Source organism: Medicago truncatula, chromosome 2, assembly GCF_003473485.1.
Source record: "Medicago truncatula cultivar Jemalong A17 chromosome 2, MtrunA17r5.0-ANR, whole genome shotgun sequence".
NCBI classification, from domain to species: Eukaryota; Viridiplantae; Streptophyta; class Magnoliopsida; order Fabales; family Fabaceae; genus Medicago; species Medicago truncatula.
In genome coordinates, this window is record NC_053043.1 from 47,954,904 (window position 1) to 47,974,274 (window position 19,371).

The 19,371-nt window shown below is 32.5% G+C and overlaps 3 protein-coding genes across 4 annotated transcripts; 1 reads left to right on the plus strand and 2 right to left on the minus strand.

Moving 5' to 3' along the window:
- Window positions 1-210: 210 nt before the first annotated feature.
- LOC11429879 (polyadenylate-binding protein RBP47B') lies at window positions 211-5,895 on the minus strand. Its single transcript, XM_003597380.4, has 7 exons — window positions 5,182-5,895; window positions 3,074-3,150; window positions 2,871-3,001; window positions 2,540-2,636; window positions 1,135-1,296; window positions 958-1,052; window positions 211-670 (listed from the first exon to the last, which is right to left on the minus strand). Exons 1-7 carry the CDS (start codon window positions 5,807-5,809, stop codon window positions 574-576), a joined length of 1,287 nt encoding a protein of 428 aa, XP_003597428.1. The 5' UTR covers window positions 5,810-5,895; the 3' UTR covers window positions 211-573.
- Window positions 5,896-8,256: 2,361 nt separating this feature from the next.
- LOC11424567 (ER membrane protein complex subunit 6) lies at window positions 8,257-12,355 on the minus strand. Its single transcript, XM_003597381.4, has 5 exons — window positions 12,211-12,355; window positions 11,224-11,368; window positions 10,893-11,088; window positions 8,986-9,005; window positions 8,257-8,616 (listed from the first exon to the last, which is right to left on the minus strand). The coding sequence occupies exons 2-5, from the start codon at window positions 11,337-11,339 to the stop codon at window positions 8,586-8,588; spliced, it is 363 nt and encodes a 120-aa protein (XP_003597429.1). The 5' UTR covers window positions 11,340-11,368; window positions 12,211-12,355; the 3' UTR covers window positions 8,257-8,585.
- Window positions 12,356-14,691: 2,336 nt separating this feature from the next.
- On the plus strand, window positions 14,692-18,068 carry LOC11434736 (1-acyl-sn-glycerol-3-phosphate acyltransferase 3). Of its 2 annotated transcripts, none has more exons than XM_039830867.1 (11): window positions 14,692-14,802; window positions 15,429-15,551; window positions 15,654-15,693; window positions 15,797-15,870; window positions 15,962-16,021; window positions 16,135-16,212; window positions 16,326-16,484; window positions 16,764-16,889; window positions 17,025-17,117; window positions 17,347-17,433; window positions 17,559-18,068. In XM_039830867.1, exons 1-11 carry the CDS (start codon window positions 14,764-14,766, stop codon window positions 17,805-17,807), a joined length of 1,128 nt encoding a protein of 375 aa, XP_039686801.1. In that variant the 5' UTR covers window positions 14,692-14,763; the 3' UTR covers window positions 17,808-18,068. The 2 variants fall into 2 exon arrangements, with proteins under 2 accessions (XP_039686801.1, XP_024631679.1); XM_024775911.2 differs by lacking the exon at window positions 14,692-14,802 and adding an exon at window positions 14,859-15,109.
- Window positions 18,069-19,371: the final 1,303 nt, after the last annotated feature.

The following is a 19,371-nucleotide window of genomic DNA, read 5'->3' on the forward strand; positions in this document are numbered from 1 at the left end:
TCCTGAGAAGTTTACGAAGAAGCAAATGAGTGAAGATAAATCTGCTGAAAAGTGATTTGTGGGTTATTTATCAATCTCGAAAGCAACCCTGCCAACCCATGCCATTACACATAAATAAATGAGATATCGAACAAGAATTGGACACAACATAATACGATGAGTAAATTAATGATTTAATGAGATCTCAAAAAGAAACTAGCCACACAAACATGTAAAACCCCACAATGAGTTGATTATTAGTTAAAGCATTTAAATCAACACTTATCAGCTCATAAATGAGGTTGAAGTTCCTCTGCCAAACAATATTTCTTCCCTTTAACAAAAGACACGTTATCTAGATTGTCAAAATCAAAAGATAATCAGGGGGTCGATCTAACGAAAGACTTGTCTACTGATATGCTACTTGTCATATCTTTCATATCTTTACACCGGTCGGCGGCCACATGAAAAAGCCACTGGGATTTGGGGATCAAACAATAAGAATTTAAAGCTAAGCAACTTAAGTTATGTTGCAGATCTAGTTGCATAATATATTGAAACATAAAATATAGGAAGTGCAAATACAAATAGATCCTAAGCTTGCTGCTGCAAGGATGAGGAATGGGTTTTGTGCCAGAGGGACCGCCCTAAAATGGCATTTCCGTGTACTGAGAGATATGCAGCATTTAACCTGGCAAAGCAATCAAGGACATGTCAGAAATGCACATGAAGTCAATATGGGATCCAGATTGCATGCAATCATGCAGTCAGTCCTTTTTTGCCGTCCGATTTAGATTGGATGATCTATATTTAAAGCAGATTGTATTTGTTTTATTATATCTAAAAATGAGATTTAAATCTGGGCCATCAGATGGTCAGAAATGGACCGACTGCAAGACTGCATACAATCCGGATCCGTCAATATCTCGTGTTCAGTTGTTTGTCTCCCATGTTATAAAAAGAAAGGGGGGAAATTACTTATCAACATCGGGCATTGCCAGAGGATCATACAATTCTTCCCTTTGTTCCAAGGTAGGCACAGACATAGCTGATACGTCTTGGGCACCTTCAACCTGCGAACATAAGTAGTCGGATAAAGTCATTCCCTTCAATATGAACCAATGCAATATGTAAAAATAAAATTTTATAACTTACCTGTTGCGGGTATTGTGCATAGCTAGCATATCCAGCATATGCATACATTGAAGGATCCTGAGCAGCCCCATATGCATAAGCTTCATAACCCGGCTGTCCATACCCATAGTATGCACTCCATTGACTTTGATCCACCTGTTGTCCCCAGCCACCAGGTACGTCCTAGTACCATTTAGAGCCAAATTTATTAGTACAAATATAACACTTCAAACATGATGAGACACTTATAGAACTAGTCAGAGATATCAAAACTCACTGACATATAACCTCAAGTATTTTTAATATTTAGATAAAGTTTGTTATGATGGAAGTTTGTAGTTGTAACAAGGGGGCTGTTGCTAATGTTCGCAAATTATACATCAAGAGTCAAGAAGACCAAGCCTAAATTCGAATTGTCAATAGACACTAATTGACGTCCTCCATATCTATACATATCTTTTTTACTGAACCTTCAAAAACCATATTGATACATATGACTCCTAAGATATCATTTCCTGTTTTAGTCTTTAACCATTAAGTATTAACCCATGTAAGGGTCTCTCAATGTCCCACATTGGCCATTCACAAGCTATGAAGCACGGACTCCGCACGACACTGACACATCGACACCGCTAATGTAAAAAATATAGGACACCGACACCGCTATCTATATATTAATTTATTTATAAAATATCTAAATTGAGAATCAAAATACATACATATGAATCTAACTTGAGCACTTTATTTCATTAAAAAAAGGTCTATAACAATATTTGGCTTTTATTATCCATTTATTATTGAAAAATTAAAAAACATTGTAATCAACTTTAATGTCCAGAATGCCTCGTTGCTCAACTTTTCTCACACATCTTTAATTCTTGAATCTACTATGTGGAAGCAGAGAAAAAAATTCAGACATTTGTTTGAGTTGTCCGACACGCCTCATATAAGTGTTATATAGGTGTCGGACACCAGTCCAAGGAGTGTCGAAATAAAAAAGAAAATAACTTATTTAGGACACTTGTTCGATACGTGTCATAGGAGTGTCGGACACCGACGCGTGTCTGACACCGCGACACGCCTAATTCTAGAGGTGTCCGTGCTTCATAGTTCACAAGTTGTCGAACCTTCACAATTTCAAGATTTGTCATTAGAACTGGAATCTAGAATATCTTCCACACATGTCCTAACAAACTTACTTCTAAATAAAAACATGACAATACATAAAAAGGGCAATAAAAATAATACTAGAAGTAGAACCCCATGTATGGATCCTATGTTAAAAACCTAAACAAATATGGACAATTTGTAATCTACGATTCTACATTGAAAGAATATCTGAAATTGAAATGAATAATATACACAAATGCACAAGGCTATAGCTTAATTTTGTGAAGAAATAGACCATTTCTAATGAAAAAAATACCTGTCTAGCTGTTTGGGGCCTACCCCAAGAAACTCGGATCACTTGTTGACCTAATATCTTTCCCTGCATCTTCTGAATGGCTTCTTCAGCAGATGCTCTACAGACATCAGATATGAGAAAGATTAAATGAACATTCACATAATAGAATTAAGGAAAAAATATAAAGATCATGAAAGAACTCAAGATGCATGGTAAATTAGGGTCACATGAAACTTATTTCCTTTGAGAGGCAACATATCAAAATCTTATCATTAATTTTTAGTTTCAATTTTAAAAAGATATCACAAAAACACTTCAATGCTTAAAAAGAGATTAAAGGGGAAAAGAAGACCTAGCACCAAATTGAACAAAACCACATGCTTTGCCGGGATGAACTTTGACAGAAACAATCTCTCCAAATTGCAAAAAGTTTTGCTTCAGCTCCTCTTCTGAGACATTAAGATCCAAATTACCAACATAAATCTGCATTGCAAAGGCATGTAAGAGCACCATAGGAAATGAAAAATTCAAAAATGTTAGTGCTACAGGACTTACAGTAGTATTGTTTACATCGTATTCTGGTGGAACTGTATTCACTGGGGCGGTGGTGTATGCCGGCACTGGATATATTGCTGCCAAGGAAATCATAGATAAGTATCTTTCCTAGGGTGTACTAAATCAAAATATCAGAACACCAAAAAGATCAAAGTTTCAACTTCAAATGCAAGACTTCGTCCTAGGAAGGTTCTAGTCGCATCATGAAATGCATATCTAAAGGACCAACACTCCAACAATATTTGAAATTTAATGGATTGCATGACCTAGGATTGCATAAAGTTTTTAGAACCTCAAGGCTAAAGTTGGATATCAAGTGAAATAAGAAAAAATAGAATGGAACTTTTTTTTTATGAATAAGAACATGATGGAATAATTACCATGCCTATACGAAGGAAAAGAGAAAAAGCTTTCTTTCCGAAGTTCGAAAAGTGAATGTAATGGTAAGGAGATTAATAAACAAGTAAGCTCCATCTTAAACCCCATATTGGTACAAGAAAAATAGAGAAACTGGACGGAATGTGATAGAATATGAATTCCTTTACATACCATTCTATCATATTTTAGTCAATCTAAACAACAACAATTAGTACCATTCCATCAATCATAAACACAACAAATTTTTAATCGAACAGGCTTATAGATAACAATGTAAGTCTTCAGCCAGAAACCCATTCACAAGTACAAATTATATAGTGACACCAATCATGTACAATTTTCTTACAATCTAAATCAGTAAAATGTTATGGTCATTGGTCATAACTCACAGGGTAAAGCTGAAAAACACATTGCATTAAAAATTAGGGCTATTCGGATTGATTTATTTGAATTTATCTACTAGTATAAAATAAACCCTTGTGAGTTTGTTTGAAAGAGCTTACGGAAACAGCTTATGACATGTCCATAAGCCGATTTCACTTTATCTCCATAAGTTATCCAAGATAGCATATAAAAATAACTTATATAACTTATACGAAACAATTTGACTTTATTTTATCTTTTTCTATAGAATAACTTACACAAAAACCAACCACTTAGGTCCTTGAATGTGTGAAATTGCAAAAACATCCCTATTTGCAGCATTATCATGCTGATAGATAAGCTCAAAACTAAAAACGTAAACGGCGACAATCCCTATTTGGATAAACATCTTATTTGCAGCATATAGCACAAGCGCTTATCATGCTAAACGCTTATATATAAGCTTACACGAGATATTTATATAGGAAAAGATACAATAAAGTTAAATTGTTTTTGTATATGCTATAAGTTGTTTTCAGAAGCTATCTTGGAGAATTTATGAAATTAAGCTGAGAAAAGCTTATGAAAAGTGTCATAAGTTGTTTCCATAAATTCTCCCAATCAGTCTCACAAAACTTTTGTCAATAGATAAGCTCAAAATGACTACCTAAGAATAGATTCGAAAACCAAAATGACATATAAAAGATACATTTGGGGACCAATGTGACAATGAATTACACTTCGATAGACCAAAATAGTGGTTTTCCCAATAAACTTATACATAAGCACTACTAACATGATAAACACTTATGTTGTAAGCACTTAATTAAACTTACAATCGAAACAGGGTGGTTTGAATTGATTTATTTCAACTTACCTACGAATATAAACCCTTCCAAGTCTGCTTGAAAGAGCTTACGCAAACAGGTTATGACATGTCCATAAGCCAATTTCAATTTATAACTTATATGAAAACAATTTGACTTAATTTTATCTTTTGTTTGTGTTAACCCTGTGGTAGCCAGGGGAATGGGGTCATGGTAATCTGGAGTTCGGCCGTGAGGTAAGTATAGCATGACCAAGAATTATTCAACCTAGGAATGATTTGTCCTTTAGTGAAGCTCATTGACCACTTGAGCCCGGTCCCCTGATTTTGTTAAACTAATTACCCAAACACTTAACACTTAATTAAACTAATTATCCAAACGCTTAACACTTAATTAAACTAATTATCCAAACATAAGCCCTAACATTCTACTAAGTAACTTAATTAAACTAATTATCCAAACATAAGCCCTAACATTATACTAAGCACTTAATTATACTAATTATCCTAATTATAAAAAAAGTGTAGGGTTTTGTTATACCTTTGGGAACAGGAGCAGCAGCAACAACAGCAGCATAAGGATTCTGCTGATACCCCGTAGTTTTCTTGGGGGTAGCAGCACTAATCCTCATCGGTCTAGTAGAACAATAAACACCATTCATCTCCGACATAGCACGATTCCTCTCACTCTCATCACTAAATTTAACAAACCCATACCCCTTACTCCTCCCAGTATTCGGATCAGTCACAACCTTCGCCCCACGAACACTCCCATAATGAGTCCTAAAAGTCTCTTGCAGTAAATAATCCGTAACATCAGGCGCCAAATCCCCCACAAATATCGAATGATCGGGACCAGCATCAGGACGGCGTTCACCGATACCGAATGAAGCCCAGTTTAAACGGAAGGTTTGTTCGGTGCCAGGCATTTGAGTGCCGTTGTAGGTTTGAAGAACGCGTTCGGCGGCGGAGTGGGAGACGAATTCGATGAAACCGTAACCTTCGGGTTGGCCGGTGATTTTGTTGCGGATGATTTTGATGGAGATGACTTCGCCGGTGTGGGAGAAACAGTGTGTGAGATAGTTTTCGTCTACCCAGTATTGTAAATCGCCTATCCATAGGGTTCGAACTTCTTCTAGGGATGCTGGTTGGTGATACGTTGTTGCCATTGTTACGAGCAGACTACAGTTGGCGGTGAACTGGGTTTCGGGAAGTGCCAACGCTGCTGTAAACTGGGTTTAAAATCATGATTTTTTTTTATTTTTTTTTTTGAGGGAAGTATAATGTTGATTATAATTGTTATCTTTTTTTTAAGAAATAAATAATTATTTGTTATGTGTTTTGTTATATATTTTTTTAGGGGAGTGTTTTGTTATATTTATCTGTAACAAATATATTATCGAAATGTATTATAAGTTTATTTTTTATTTTTAATGAAAGTTTCTTTTTTTATATTTATAGATGATAACTATTTATCTTATAATTTTTATGTATTTTATTTATTTATGGATTCCAAATATTTTTCTCGTAAACTTAACTCAGCTGATATAAACAATGCATAATATATGTAAGGTCCGGCGTTCGAACCCCGGCCACCAAAAAAACATTTGTTCCTTTCTTTTGAAGCGGTGAGAAAATAAAATAAAAGAGAGAGAGTGGTGAGAAAATGAGGTAGGGAGAGTGTGATGGGAAAAGAAAATTTGAAATGTAAAGCTCAAATACAATAAAATAGAGGAAATTAAATTGATGAGGTGGCATGAGATTAGTAAAGGTATATTTAAGTTTTCATTTCTATATTGTTTTCTTAAATATATTGATTGATTCTTTGCGTTAACTAATTTGTATATTGAGAGAGTCTCAGTTGATCACAAATACAAATAAAAAATATTTAGGCACACACGTATAGATAAGAAAAACTAAAAGATAATTTTAATAAAAAGATGATGAGATTAATTTATTTCTCTTTTAATTTTTTCCAATTATGTGTGTCCAAAAAAAAAATCACAGTTGCTCTATGTAAAACGCTTTTAGGGCTCTCACCCAAGCCTTCCCCCCAACTTGTAAGTAACTATCTCAAACAAGATAAACAATGTGGTTTAAGCAATGTGGACATTCATCTGATTCAAGGAGTGTGAACATTCATCTAAATGAAACATGCATATCACAAATAGCTGTCATGACTCATGAGCAACACCCTTCTGCCATTAGGTCATGTTGTCTCGCCCTTCTACCATTAGATCATGCGGTATATTGTATAATATATGTAGATATTGGAGTTCGAACTTTGGACATCTTAGTTATTCATCTTAAAGGTAAATTTTTAGTCACTAGACTGCCTGATCAAAATTAACAAACAGGGCATTGCTATCTAGTACGATACAATAATCGCAAAAATATGTTTTTTCTAGAGATCACAAGAATATGTTGTGTTCCTAGCTTAAAGAAGTAAAAAAATGATTAATTACATATTTAACATAAATCATGGCCCAATGGAGTTTAAAATCAACATCTCCCATCCTATGGTCTTCTCCCGCGCCATGTAAAATTTCCAAAAATGTCCTTGTGCATTATGGATTTTAAAATTTGGATTCATGTTTACTATTTCGGATTTTATAACTCGGACAATTCTTATGTATAATCAGCCATACTCTCACATTTCAGCAGTTTTGAGTTTTGCTTTTAAAAACAACATAAAAAACTAAGTAAAAAAATGCTAAAAACCTGTCAAATAAAATCATAAAAATATAAAAATAGCACAAAAAAATTCTAAAAATCAAATAAAACTAATGCAAATTTTTTCGAATTTTTCTGAGAATATGAAAAATTAAAAAAAAATGAAAAATGGGTCTAAACGATGGAATTTTGGATTTTGAGGGGCGGAGTCCCATAAGAAGTTCCTTCTAATGGTGTCATGATCCTTGAATTTTTTTCTGATTTTCTGGGGAAGTTTCAGAGCAATCCGATCAAGTAGCCCAAAAATCCGGTTTTTAACTAAGAACAGATAACAATGACTCAAAACAGAAGGATGAGAGTTAGGAAGATTAATATTGTCCCTGAAATGACTATTTACAAACATGTTTAGAATTTGTGCTGATACAGTTCAAATTATATAATCCGAACTGTTTTACCTTGAAAAAGGGTGTTTAGGGGGTTTCCGGATCATGTAATCCGGAAACATCATGTAACACACCCTATTTTTTGAAGTTTCCGGATTACAAAATCCGTTACTCATTTTTTCACCCTTTAACAACAGAAAACACCATTCCGGATTATATAATCCGGAATGCTCCGAGGGTAATTTTGGAAAAAAAAATAAGGCGCGCGAGGAAAGACATAGGGTGGAAAAAGTAATGCTCTAAAGAAAATGCTAACTTTCTCGTTTTTCGAAAGAAAGGAAAATGCTACTGACTTGTATGTATCCTTCATCCACAAGTTAAGAAGCTAAAGATATAAATATTTTCTTGAAAATTGTGTATTTAATGTTTTAAAAATTTAAACATTTATCTTTTCATTGTAAAATTAATTTCTTCATTCCTTTTTTAGTTTCTTAAACACCAAACTATTAATTATAACCATTCGAAGAAAACAAATTTAATTTCAAGCTTAAACATGAGAATGTCAACCAAAACTTCTATCCTTAGTCATTGATATTGTTTCATACTGAATTGGCCAAATTGCAATCTATATCACAAAGTAAACTTCAAGAAAAATATTCTAGAGAACAATTCAACAGCCACAACAAGCCCTCGTCATCGAGTGCTTCCCACTATATTAAATTATACATGAACATATAAGATAATGAAAGTAAAGTTTACATTGTTTAAAATCGGGAACATCATGAAAGCTATCTCATAAGTGAAGGGTGTAAGTTGTTGTAACTTCATTCTGAATAGCCGCAATGGAGAAAAAACTGTCTTCTCTAGAAACACTTGCACATCCCGGCAGTCAAAATATATGAGCAATGTCATATGCAAATCTGTATTTTGTCAAGGAACCACAGTATAACAACAAGAATTTAAGCAGAAGATAGATATGCAAGAATATCAGTTGTTTTAGGTTGTGTTTTAGTAGGATGCTCTGGAGTGACTATTGTTAAGTTGAATGAGCATGGCAATGGCTGCTCAAGAAAATCTGAAAGTTCCGCCAGTGTATATTCAAACATTTCAAAGTTGTTAAGAAAACATGACTTTATCTTAACCAAATCCTCGCCAACCCAAATTTCTTTTGATATTTATGAATTACATTTTGATACAATTATGAAAAAACTAACTCCATTTTTAACATATTTGATAATATTTAATTAAAATTAAAATACTCGAAGTATTATTGACAAAGAGAAGGATACGTCCAGAACAGCACGAACGACTGCATGGGATCAAAAAAAGGAAAGTTAGAATGCTGAAAAAATGTACATTCAAGAATAAAATATATAGGGAGCAAGAGAGGATACAAACCCCCCACATATACATTATTATGATCAAAATATAATGTTTAACTTGCCAGATAAGATCAGCAAGGCAATTACAACAAGACTTTTTTTTATAAACATTAAAATTTCAATATGCTATAAAGGCCTTATCAGATATATTAAAATAGTTATGGACTGGATAAACCTCCCTTTTCTGCCTCTCTTTTCCCCTAATTTGCAGAGGAAAGCCCTCTTTTTGGCCTTTCTCTGTACAATTAACAAACATTTTACTGAGGGGGAGAGAACGGGAAAATATCGTCAACAAACACATACCACTCAAACAAACATCAGAAGTCTATATAAGGGATGCCAATAATATGAATAGCAAGTTGATTCTTTCTTTTTATTTCCTAAAAGGGGGTGAAAGCTATGTATTTTACAATGTACAATATCTGACTCATGAAATACACACAAATCATCACAATGAACATTAGAAAATTTCTTTTCAGCCAGTAATAGCAAAAGTGATCACATTTTACACTTGCTAAGATAGAGACCACAGAAATACATGTTTTTGAAAGAGATCACACACAATTGCATTGAAAGTCATATATAATTGCTGAATAAATGGGTTAACAAGTATGGTTTAGCTAAGTGACTAAGAATGGGAATCTAGGTAAGTAATCATTATCAGGTTAGACACTTGGGTTCTAGGTAAATCTTAGGTTGGGGTGCACAAGGAATTTAATATTCATGGAGGCGAAACCTTGATTATTTTGTCTTTCTCCCAGTATCAGTCTCTCATGATCTCATCTTCAATTTTCATAGTACTAGATGTTAATTGTTGGAACTTTAATTTCTCTAGGAATTCAAAAGATACAGAATATTTTCAATTGGATTTTCTTCTACCTTTGCTTGACTCTGTTCATTTGTTACAAGTAACCTGGAAAAAATGATTTGGACTGTTGGATATTTTAATATACTTATTTGCAAGTCGTTTTTTTTTACTTTCTTAACCATTTTCTGAGTCCAAACAGAGAAAATTTTCTGCCAGAGAAGGCTGCTGATAATTTCAAAGGTTACTAGTAGATTCACAGGCTTGGACAGAGTAGGCTTATACATAAGGCCAATAACACTTTGTTTCCATTGTATTTGTCATATGTACCCTAGAATTAGAAAATACAGCAAATTTATTTTCACAAAGGCAAGGAGCTAAGTACATCTGGAGTAGGTCATTTAGTGTGTCTGGTGACTACAAAATGTATCCTCTCAACTGGTTAAAGCTTGAAGCATTTTCCTTCATAAGTTCAAACTTTTGCCTAGAGTATCAGGAAATATTATGGTAATGAACTTTGCAAGCTATCTCGTGGAATCTTTTGCTGGAGCAGAATGCTCATTCAAACGAAAAACATCTAAGGTACACATGCCTTTTCATGGTCTCTCTAAGTGTTCAGCACTTTTTTCTATTAAAAAATATTGACAAGGAGAGATCTCATGGACATGTCTTGTGAGTTTGAATCTCTATGCTGAAACAATTTTCTAGACAAATCTTCGCCACTGCATCCTTTATGGCATAAAGAATATACAGTCACCTCATTCATGTTGTTCCAGGGGATTCTAGTAGTTAATAAGCAGCGAGTTTAGCTAACCCTAAACCGTTGATGTGTCTTTCGTTGCTTTCCCTGACTTTCTAAATTTGATTTTCTTTGAGGATGATATCTAGTTTCCTATTTGTATGTGTGTTTACTCTAGTCTACCTATCTTATCCAAACTTATTTCTTCTTTAATGAAAAATAAACGCAAATTATGACAAAATAAAGATGAAGTAAACATAAAAAACCTACCATTAGACCACCGAGAAAGCCATCAATAAGCACACGGTTCCAGGAATCAAAGTATGTGTGGATTGAAAATTTTGCTTTGGCTACGAGCCCAAGTGAAGTAAATGCCATGAGAAGTGCGTAGAAGACAAATCCTTTCAAGCCAGTAAATCCCAAAATACCAGCAACAACTCCGCCAATTATAGATAAAAATGTTCGGCTGTAAAAGAAACAGAAAATTCAATTGTGAATCATAGACAGCGTTGAACAATTGCGCATATAACGCTTCCTGTTATAGTGCTATATGTATATATTCAAGTAAACACAGAATTAAGAAGGTGCAATGAAACCAAACCTGTAATAGATGATTTTCATGTTGCTTTGCATATTTTCAGCGTTAAAAGTCAGCAACTCATTCACTCCATTGCTTGATTTCTTGTCGGATGAACCTGACCCAGAATGTCCAGCCATAATATTCTGTCTAATTTGATGATATGTTCCTGTAAACAGAAAGGTAATTCAATGACTTTTGCTGAAAGGCAAATGTTAGTAGTTACTTTGTTAGGGGAAGGGGAAAAATAAATGTAGCGGAGACAAGGATGTTGCGTTGGATTTGGATGTGTGGTAAGACTGTATGAGACGTGATTAGAAATGACAACATTAGAGAGAGAATTGGGGTAGTAGAAAAGATGGTGGAAACTGGGCTTAGATGGTTTGGACATGTAGAGAGAAGACATGTAGGTTCTCTAGTAAAGAAAGTAGATCGGATAGAGGATAGTCAGATCGCTGAAGGCAGAGAAATACTAGAGTTGAATCTTAATATGGTTTATGATATATCATTATGGTGTAATTTGATCAATGTTAGTAGCAAAGATTACTCCTAGCAAAAAGAAAAACACTAATGTAACTGTGTGCTTGCGATTTCAAGTTAATTAGGTTTACTATTTCATAAGATCTATGTTATCTGTACTTATCTAAATTTCAGTTTCAATTTTCATGGTGTATGTTTTTGAATCCCCTCCTAAAACAAAATTGGTACTTAATTTTAGAGTTCCCTTTATATTAGTGTTACAAAGAAACACTCCAGAGAACATGGTCATGATATACCAAAAGTCATGAATAAATCATAATGTTGACCACTCCAGACCAGAGAAAAATAACAATATGATGTAGACAAAATTTGAACATATACACAAATTTTTCTACCAGTATATGGTAGTTGAATACTATGGCCCAAATAAATTAAAGAAAAGAAACTATGCAGGAGATATTGCAACTATTTGGCTATTCCTGTTGTCTGCAAAATCCTATTATGAATTGGGATTTAAAGAAAGGAACCAACCTGCGATTGAGAGTTAGGGTGAAACGTAACACTATTTTATCTCAACAAACTGTCAAATCCCAAAATTCTCTACAGAATAGCTGTGAGCTGCTGGGTTTCGGGAACAAAGGAGTGCCGATGCGCCTTCAGTTCAACCTGTTTTTAGTTTCTTTACATAATATATACAACTGTTTTTGGTTGGTCTATTAGAGGGTAAATCAAAACAAAAAAAAATAAAAAAAATATTTTACAGAAAAAAATAATAGAAAATGATCTATATTACAGGGGTAAAGACCTATTAATCCTTTATTTTTTATTTTTTAAAGAAAGGGTTAATATATTTGTTGTTTTTACTCATATCCTAATTTTTGTTCACTTAAAAATTTGTTTTTGACTTCTAGATCTTAAAAATTTTCCATCCATAATTTTGGTCCTCCATTTAAATCGAATATTTTTTTTTTCCTTGTGAGTTTAACTCAGTTGGTATGGACAATGCATAAAATATGCAAGGTCTGGGGTTCAAACCCCGGCCACCATAAAAAAAATCGAATCATTTTTATCCTTCAAAGTTTTAATGATCAGAATATAAGATGAACTTATTTAGACGGATAAGTATTTTGTGTTTGTATGTCTGTTCTTTTTATTGTGTTAATATAATGAATTACATACAATAGTTTTTTTTTATGAAATTTTAATTTTTATTATAGTTTTGTTTTAGGGAAATTTTGATTATAATTAATTTTGATTAAAATTGTATGTATAGAGATATTTTGCACTTTCACGTTGTAACAAACTATACTTATCTTTTATTCATACGAGAAAAAAAATGATACTTATCTTTTTGAAAAATATTGTAACAAATTATATTTATCTTTTTTAAAACACGAACAATAAAACAAACATAATATAAATTCTTATCTTTTTAAAGGACATCAACAATATAGCATTCTTATATGCAAATTTATATAAAGGTATAATTGTAAGTGAAAAAGTCAGGTAAAACCATGTATTCTCTTTATATATTGTATATATTTCTCTAAAATATTTTTCTAACAAATCATTAATTAAATATTATTTCTTTAAAAAAAATTAAATAAATTTTTTCTTTCAAAAAAAAATTAAATATTTTTTTTTAAAAAAAAAACACTTCGGTTGGTTTGGTGATGTTGGCTTGCAATTTTTTCTTTTTTGAGAGCTTGCTATCTTGAAGTGTGCTGCTCTCGTTGTCTCATGTTCGATTCCATCCGATATCAATTTTGATGGGCTAATTCGCGTAAAGCTTTGCATTGGCCCCAAGTCAGGTGGGATTTGACCCATCGGATTGGCCGAATAACGAGTTTTCAGAAGCAAATGAATTCTTTAACGCCTAAAACATAAAAATTCATTTTCAAGTTTAGTTAAAAAAAATGCTATTTTTTTGAGGAATTTTTATAATATTATAAATATGATTGCAGCAATAAATCAAAAATTTGAATGTTACACATCGGTTAACTTAAAAGCAAGATAAAAAATGGCGATAGTTTTGGAGGACTAAAAGTTAGTATTTTTCTCATGTTATCTAAATAAATGAAGTGTGTGTGATTTTCCTTTATTGTTTTTCTATGATTTCATCGTTTGCGTTCAATGTTCTTTTGTTAATTGTCTTGGCGTGATGTTGTTTGAATTTTTAATTTGTTGCGTTTAGTTCACATTGACAAATCAACTCTGATAGAGTACAGATTCAATCAATAACTAAGGAGGTCATTTTGATTTTGTAACATTTGTAGATATTTTGCTCTTTTATACTTTTAATATTAGTGTTTTGAGTTTGTTTATAACATTTTTTTTCAATTTTAGTGACGTTAATTTTCTCAAAAAATAAATACAGTAACGTTAAATTTGTGTTGTTTTTTCTACCAAAAAAAAAAATTGTGTTGTTTTAAATTTATTTCACCAATATGAATGTAATTAATACAATTTTTTTAATAAAAAAAAAATGAAACAGTCTCATAGTGCTCATTGTGTTTTGCATGTTCTAGTGGACCTTCAATGGTTGGATGGGGAATCTAAGGAGTGAATGGAGTTTAGATGAATCGAAATATCGAATTATTCGTTTATGTTTGAGAATCTTGTTGAGTGAAATTAGTTGGCAGGCGTGAAGAAATTAAATTGATTAAAATATTTTTTCATTGCTTTTTGGGAATCAAAATTAGAGAGGTAGAATTTAATTCATTGCTTTTTGTATTAGAATTGTTTGTTTTTGGTAAATTGGCATTTGATTTGGATTTGTAATTGTTAGTTCTTTTGAATGCTTCATGTGTAAGAATTACCCAAAATTGTGTATTAAAATGATAATTTCCACTTTGGCCCTCAAGGCTATCTCAATTTTATCCAATTCTAAAGTTTAGTGAATCCTAATAAATTTTTAATAGAAATTCATGTCATATAGTGTCAAAGTTGATTGTCAACTCAACTATCTTTTAATAGAAGTACGTAAAAGGATTTACATGTATACCATTGAAGATTGATGTGGAGAGGCATTCAGATTCAACTGAGCTTCGAAATTCAATTATTATTATTATTATGAACATGTGAATGAAGAAGTGCCAACTTTGCATTTCCATTTTCCACATGGTATTGACTTATTTATTTGATTTTTTGTATACCATAGTTGGTATTTAATTATGCTTCCTTATTTAACCCAGCGTGGGACAGCTAGCTATTCATAATTATTATTCCTTAATCACAAACATCTAATTCTTTTTCTCCCCAAATTACACTTTTGCATTCTCTCTCTCTCTCCCTCTCGTATTCATTCATAATTCTCAATTAGCTTAATAGAAAGAAGGTTAGGAAAGACATGGCTTTCCCAGCTACAATTGTTATTCTTCCTGTAGGCATTATTTTCATTCTTTCAGGCCTCATTATCAATGTTATTCAGGTAAATTTAATTCAATTCAATCCATAATATTATGTACTAAACAACCTATCGTGAAACAATGACGACGATTTCTTCAAATTCTGCTATGCAACAGCTATTTAACAACAACATAGATATGTAGATTATGTGTATGTATGCATTTCTGTTTCTATGTAAAACTTCATTGATTCTTGATCAACACTGCCTTGTTTATTGTGGAATTGGAATTCTCAAAGGAGAAAAGTTATTAGAATTACGATTAGATTGAATTTTCATTTTTTGATAGTTAATTGGTTGATTATAAGCTATTTATACGAAATTTATATATATCCATTTGCAGGCTATCTTCTTTGTGTTTGTTCGTCCTATATCAAGATATTGTTATAGAAGAATAAACAATGTGCTCACAGAATCATTATGGTTGGAACTCATATGGCTCATTGATTGGTGGGCGGGCGTCAAGGTCTTAATTTGATTCATTACCTTAATCTATATTAATATGTTGTTTATCTATGTTCTAAACCCTCTTTCTTGCCTATTAATTTGTCGAGTATTTGGGTTGCAGGTCGAGCTGTACGCAGATTCAGAAACATTTCAATTAATGGGTTAGTTAACATGGTTTATAAAGTTCTTAATATTATTTGCTAAAAATAAACTAGTATAACAGGATCTCTCACAAATTTGCATTTTTTCTGGTGAAAATTTCAGGTAAAGAAAATGCACTTCTGATATGCAATCACAGGAGTGACATTGATTGGCTTATTGGATGGGTCTTGGCTCAGGTAGGTGCCTATATATGCAGAATTCTTTGATTAACTTACAATTTCAGAGTCATATAGTTCTTATATTCTATTTCTTTCGCGTTTGTCACAGCGCACGGGTTGCCTTGGTAGCACGATAGCCATTATGAAGAAAGAATTTAAATACCTCCCTGTATGTTTCTCTAAACCTCTCTTTCTTTGTTCTTTGTAGATTTAGAATTACATTAAGGCTTTTAATTAATTTAAATGATTTGTTCCAGTAACAACATTGCAATATCTATGCAGGTTATAGGTTGGTCAATGTGGTTTGCTGAATATTTATTTCTAGAAAGAAACTGGGCTAAAGATGAATCATCATTGAAGGTAAATAAATCAAAAAATATTATTTTATTAATTTAGATATATATGTGATTATTAGTATAATGTTCCTTAATTATTAGCATTTTATTTATAAATCTCTTGACTTTTGTTGGCAGTCAGGTTTTAAGCTGCTTGAACACAAACCGGTGCCTTTTTGGGTGGCTCTTTTTGTTGAAGGAACTCGCTTTACGCACACGAAACTTTTAGCAGCTCAAGAGTTTGCTATTTCAAGAGGAATTCCAGTACCTAAAAATGTTTTGATTCCTCGTACCAAGGTAAAAAATATTGATACTTAGGATATGTTTGGTTACAAGAAAATGAGAATTTGTAGCCCTGCAAAAGAATATATGGACTTAAAAATAAAAAATGCCATTTCTGATGAAAGTTTTTTTGCAACCTCAAGCCTATATATAGGAGATAGCAGTAATATGATCAATTGCTACTTAAACAATTTATGTTAGCAGCTACCGCCATAAGTTTCCAATTACCGCTTACAATTTGACTTTGTTTTATCAACTGATATCTTTTGTTTATTGTTGATGATCTCTCTCCAGGGCTTTGTTACTGCCGTAAAAGAAACGCGAAAGTACATTCCAGCCATTTATGATTGCACATTTACAGTTCCAAGGGGTGAGACTTCACCTACGCTATTGAGAATTTTTAAAGGGATTCCTTCTAAGGTAAGGCAATTGAAAACCTTGCTTGACAGTAACTAAATTAGAGAAAACAAACAATCCTTCATAATTAGATGTTGTTTATAGTTATCTGTTTTACAACATAAAAAAAAATATTTACGCTCCTCTGCGTTTTTGCAGGTCAAGGTTCAAATTAAGCGACACGAAATAGAGGAACTTCCAGAAACAGAAGATGGCATTGCACAATGGTGCAAAGATGCTTTTGTTGCCAAGGTATTGCTTCAAGTAATGTAAAAGATGTTCTAGCAGCAGAAAATTTGTTAGCTAATTAATTGCAATTGTTTTTTACTTTCTCATATTTGGCATGACTCAGTTTATAAGTTAGCCCCTCACATTCTACATTAGAGACACTTTGCACAAATTAATCTGATGGATGCATTCTTCAAAACTTTTTGTATTAAACTTGTAACAATTAATGTGTGTTTACTCAACTAATTTTCAGGATGCATTACTGGAGAAATATAGTACTACAGAGATATTCAGTGAGCTAGAACTTCATCAATTCCGTCGACCAAAAAGATCAATATTTGTAAGTTTTGAGTTGGATTATGATAGATAGATTAAACTTATTATTTATAATCACTTTATTCGTTATCTATTTAATAACAATCGTTCTATTCATAATAAATTTTCATTTCAATTGAACTACTGCAGGTTATGGCTTGTTGGTCAAGTTTCCTTTGCTTTCTTCTAGTAAAATTCTTTCAGTGGACTAAACTACTCTCCACGTGGCATGGCATCTTCTTTGCAGTGCTTTTTATGGTCATTGTAACAGCTGTTATGGAAATACTCATACATGCAACTCAAGCCGAGTCTTCTAAACCCACCAATTTACCCATACAAGACCCCATCAAGCAAGGGCTTCTTGATTCAGACATTATCAAACATGCACCAATAGTTTAATTTTTTTTTTTGAGGAGACCAATAGTTTAATGTTAATCTCATGTTTCTGTCTCATTGTACATGTATATATGTCTATCATAATGTTTTTTTATGGTTGCAAAATGCAGGATATATGTAAAGTAATATACTGTTATTTATACCCCTAGGCCCCAACCAGTACTTTTTCTCTAGGGTACCTATTAGTTTTGTGTTAGCAGATGTAACTTAGAAATTAGAATTAACAGTTCTTTTGGTGATAGGAATAACTTATTATTATTATTATTTAGTTTTTTTGTCAACAAAAGGAGGATTAAGTTATTATTAAACTATATACAATAACACCTAAAAGTAAAAAGTAATTGGCCATTTAATCTTAATCTCATGGTACTACAAAGTTTGGTACCATTTAATCCAGCCTACCTGAGCAGGTCCGTTTAAACTTAATCTCATGGCACCGCAAAGTTTGGTTCAAATAATTTGTCTTCCGTGCTTTAATTTTTTTTTTGTTAACCCTCTAATTTTTCAGGAAGAAGGGTCCTGGTAATCCATAATCCACAGTTTGATTTGTTTTTTTGGTGGAGCTCGTTGATCAGTGTAGCTAATTGTTAGCTTCAACCACTTTACATCAATTAACACAAGCAAAATGAATTTATAGTATGAGCTACCGGAAACTAATAATAGAAATAGATAGATACTCCCTCCTTCCCTTAATGTAAGCCCCTTTTGCTTTTTTCACATTTCTTAAGAAAAGTTGTTGGTCTAATTAATGTGTCTATTTTGTGTGTTAACATTACCAAATTATCCTTGTTTGTATGTGTATTAAATTTGACTTTTTATATTTTAAGACAAGTTAGTAATATTTATTAGGGGTATGTTTAGGAAAAAAATAATAAATGCATCTAATAATTTGAAAAGGTGTTTACATTTAGGAACAAAAATAAAATCAAATGAGTGCTTAAATATAGGGACGGATGGAGTAGATAGATGAAATGAAAGCATGTTGGTCACTTTTTCATTTATTTTTCATTTATATCGTTTGTATTTTCTGTCAAATAGCAAACTAACTTTTTGGTCACTCATAATTTGTGTTTAGTACCAAAAATCCTCTATAACAAAGAGTTCAGTGGACATTTGTTTCACCTCTACAAACTAAATTTTAGAAATGTAAAATTATTTATTCCAATGTTTGGTACACATAAACATAGAAAAGTTCTAAGGAATAAATCATTTCAGAAACTTTTTTTCAACCATTTTACTCTCTTCTTTTTTTTTTTTTGACGGGAAAATAATTTCTATTAAACAATGACTGACATCAAATCAAATGCCAAGACATCATAAATACAACTAGAAATATCTTCAATCCAAACATAATCCGGATTTGAAAGAGCAAATTTTGCTAGATAATGTGCCGCATGATTAGCCATACGTCTAATACGCACTAAATCATAACTACGGAAAGTCGAAAATAACAATTTACAGTCATCCAGAATGGGACCTATGTAAGATTGACCATGGTGTTGGTCCCTAAGAGTTGTGATAGTGTTGAGGGAGTCTGATTCAGCTATTATGTTTTAAGAAAAGCATA